A 3,235-nucleotide genomic window follows, 5' to 3' on the forward strand; every position below is an offset into this window, starting at 1 on the left:
ACTCTCTCAGGGACTGAGTTTGATGTAAACAACACCAAATCCCCAAGAGGCTCATTAAAATCCTTTTGCTGTGTCTGTGCTGCTGAGCTTTAAAGGAACAACTCTTCGCAGGACCAGCTCCTCTCCCAGCCCAGCAGGGCTGAGGGCTCTGCCTGCAGGCACTGAGGGGACAGGAGCCAGGCAGAGACAGGCTGAAGCCAATCAGGACGGGGAAGACATTGAGCTGAGACTTCACTTGGGTAAATATCTTCACAGCCCTGTGCATGGTGAGTCTGTGGGTGCAGGGAAATGTCCCCTTTGCTCCTGGAGGGATCTCCTGAAGCCAGAACACCCCACAGCCTGAGGGATGTGTCAGGAGGACTCTCCCAATTTCTCTGTGGCACAGGAGGAAGAGGAAATGCTGCAGAGCAGGGCTGCCCTGGGCACCGTCAGAGGGACAGGGCAGGATGGCTCCTGCTGTCAGGGACAGCTGCAGGGGCTGAAGCTGGGGCTGCAGCCAGGGCTGCCCAGGGCTGTCCTGCAGAGCAGCTCCTGCAGCCCTCAGGGCTCTTGGCCAGCCCAGGGCATGTGCCACCTGCCAGGGGCAGCTCTCAGCCTGCCTGGCAGCTCCCCATGGACGCTGCAGGGGAGAAGTCTGAGGTGGAAGGAGCCACCTCCATCAGGGCAGATTCCTCCTGCTGTGGAGATAGTGCTGCATTGCCAGGGCTGCTCTCAGCTTTCTCCTAAAGGGAAGGGAAAGGGGCTGCCAGCTTTGGCTGTGTCACTGAGACTCCTGCACTGTCACCCTGGGCATCAGCAGATGTGCCTCAGCTCTCCCTCAGAAAGTGCCTCCTCAGCCTCCTGTCCCTACAGACAGCAGCAGCAGCACCTTGGCTTGCAGCATCTCTGTTTGTCTGGCCTGCACTTAAGGCCCTGCTTCCAGGGAGATGCCCTGGGCAGTGCCCAGTGCTGGGAGGGATCTGCAGGGCAGAGCTGAGCCCCCAGGGCTGGGCTGGGCTCTGGCAGCACTAGCAGGGACAAGGCTTGGATAGAGAGAAATAGCTCCCAGTAGGCACAACTCGAGGCAGCAGAGAGCCAGGCCAACCCTTGGTATCCATTCCTGTCCAGTTTCACAGGGATAGACAGTAGGATTTGGAGAAAATTAGTTTTAAACTGGAGTGTTCAAAAAGTCCACTTTATTTTTCAAGACATTTTTAAGTGCAGGAACCCTCAAACAGACGAGGTGTAATGAACAAAGGACTCATGTGTGGCACTAGCACTGACTGCACTGGGGCACAGGGAACCCTGTTTTCCCTCTGTCTTCACCGTGTTTGGCCTGAGACTAGTGATAAAGATGAGACAGGTACTCAGCACCACAAACTCAAAATCAAAAAAAGTTAAGCCAAATTGCCTCACAGGAAGAGAACTGATTTTGCAGAGATTCCAAAAAAAAAAAAAAATCATAAAATTGACTCAAAAAACTTGATTGAACTTTGTCAATGTCTTCTTCCAACAGTCCATCATGCCAAGACTGAAGCAATGTCCAACAGCAGCTCCATCAGCCACTTCCTCCTGCTGGCATTGGCAGACACGTGGCAGCTGCAGATCCTGCACTTCTGCCTCTTGCTGGGCATCTCCCTGGCTGCCCTCCTGGGCAACGGCCTCATCATCAGCGCCATAGCCTGCGGCCACCACCTGCACACGCCCATGTTCTTCTTCCTGCTCAACCTGGCCCTCAGCGACCTGGGCTCCATCTGCACCACTGTCCCCAAAGCCATGCACAATTCCCTCTGGAACACCAGGACCATCTCCTACTCAGGATGTGCTGCACAGGTTTTTTTCTTTTCTTTTCTTATGTCAGCAGAGTTTTCTCTCCTGATCGTCATGTGCTATGACCGCTACGTGTCCATCTGCAAACCCCTGCACTACGGGACCCTCCTGGGCAGCAGAGCTTGTGCCCACATGGCAGCAGCTGCCTGGGCCAGTGGCTTTCTCAATGCTCTGTTGAACACACGCAATACATTTTCCCTGCCTCTGTGCAAGGGCAATGCCCTGGGCCAGTTCTTCTGTGAAATCCCACAGATCCTCAAGCTCTCCTGCTCACACTCCACCTTCAGAAAAATTTGGATTTCATTGCTTGGTGTCTGTTTAGCTTTTGGTTGTTTTGTGTTCATTCTTTTCTCCTATGTGCAGATCTTCAGGGCCGTGCTGAGGATCCCATCTGAGCAGGGACGGCACAAAGCTTTTTCCACCTGCCTCCCTCACCTGGCCGTGGTCTCCCTGTTTGTCAGCACTGGCATATTTGCCTACCTGAAGCCCTCCTCCATGTCCTCCCCATCTCTGGATCTGGCCCTGTCAGTTCTGTACTCAGTGGTGACTCCAGCCCTGAACCCCCTCATCTACAGCCTGAGGAACCAGGAGCTCAAGGATGCCTTGGGAATACTGGTGACTTCAACTTCAGAAGCAATAAATTCTCTTTTCTGCTACAGAGCCTTTAGAATATAACTCTTTACAATCTCAGTCTTTTTTTCCGCTGCCTTTTTTTACTGTGGTAACTTTTTCTATTGTTGTAATATTTCTCACAAAATACAAATGTGAGAAATAATATTTCTCACAAAACGTAGTATTACTCTTTGCTTTCCTACAATAATATCTCTTTTTTTTTTTTTTTTTTTTTTTTTTTAAACACAAAGACTTGCAAGAGGCTTGTTCCCTTGGCATGTAAATAAAATCAATTGCCTGCCCGAACCTGTCTATCCAGGATTCTTCCTCAGCCCTTCTCTGTCCTTGCAGGGGCAGTGCCTGTGAGCAGAGGTGGAGGGAAGAGACTCCTAGGACAGCAGCACAGCCAGGGAGAATGGCCCTGGCTCTTCCCACATCTGCTCTCCCCAACTCCAGCCTGTCCTTGCCAGCCCTGCTGTGGCTGTAAGGCCACAGTGCTCTGGCAGCTTGGTCACTGTCCTTCTGCGTGTCCCTGCTGTGGCCACAGGCAGGGCCACGGCATGGGCACTGCTGGGACACAGCTGGGCTCCAGCACAGCAGCTCCATCGGTAAAGGGCTACTCCTGAGGGCAGGGCAGGGAGGCTTTGCTCTCCTCCAGAGCTGCTGTCAGCGATGTGCTCCAGGAATGCCCTGGCATAGCAAAGCCCAGTGCCTGGGGCAGGGGTGGAGTGTGCAGGGGGGCTCACAGCAGTGTCCTGGCACAGCCAGAGCTCCCAGCATGGACCTGAGGCAGCAGCAGAGCAGGGCCTGGGCT

The 3,235-nt window shown here is 53.4% G+C and overlaps 1 protein-coding gene across 1 annotated transcript; it reads left to right on the forward strand.

Moving 5' to 3' along the window:
- The first annotated feature begins 1,518 nt into the window (after positions 1-1,518).
- LOC131560140 (olfactory receptor 14A16-like) lies at positions 1,519-2,787 on the forward strand. The gene is made up of 2 exons (XM_058808808.1): positions 1,519-2,424; positions 2,773-2,787. Exons 1-2 carry the CDS (start codon positions 1,519-1,521, stop codon positions 2,785-2,787), a joined length of 921 nt encoding a protein of 306 aa, XP_058664791.1.
- The last annotated feature ends 448 nt before the right edge of the window (positions 2,788-3,235 follow it).

This window comes from Ammospiza caudacuta, chromosome 7, assembly GCF_027887145.1.
Source record: "Ammospiza caudacuta isolate bAmmCau1 chromosome 7, bAmmCau1.pri, whole genome shotgun sequence".
NCBI classification, from domain to species: Eukaryota; Metazoa; Chordata; class Aves; order Passeriformes; family Passerellidae; genus Ammospiza; species Ammospiza caudacuta.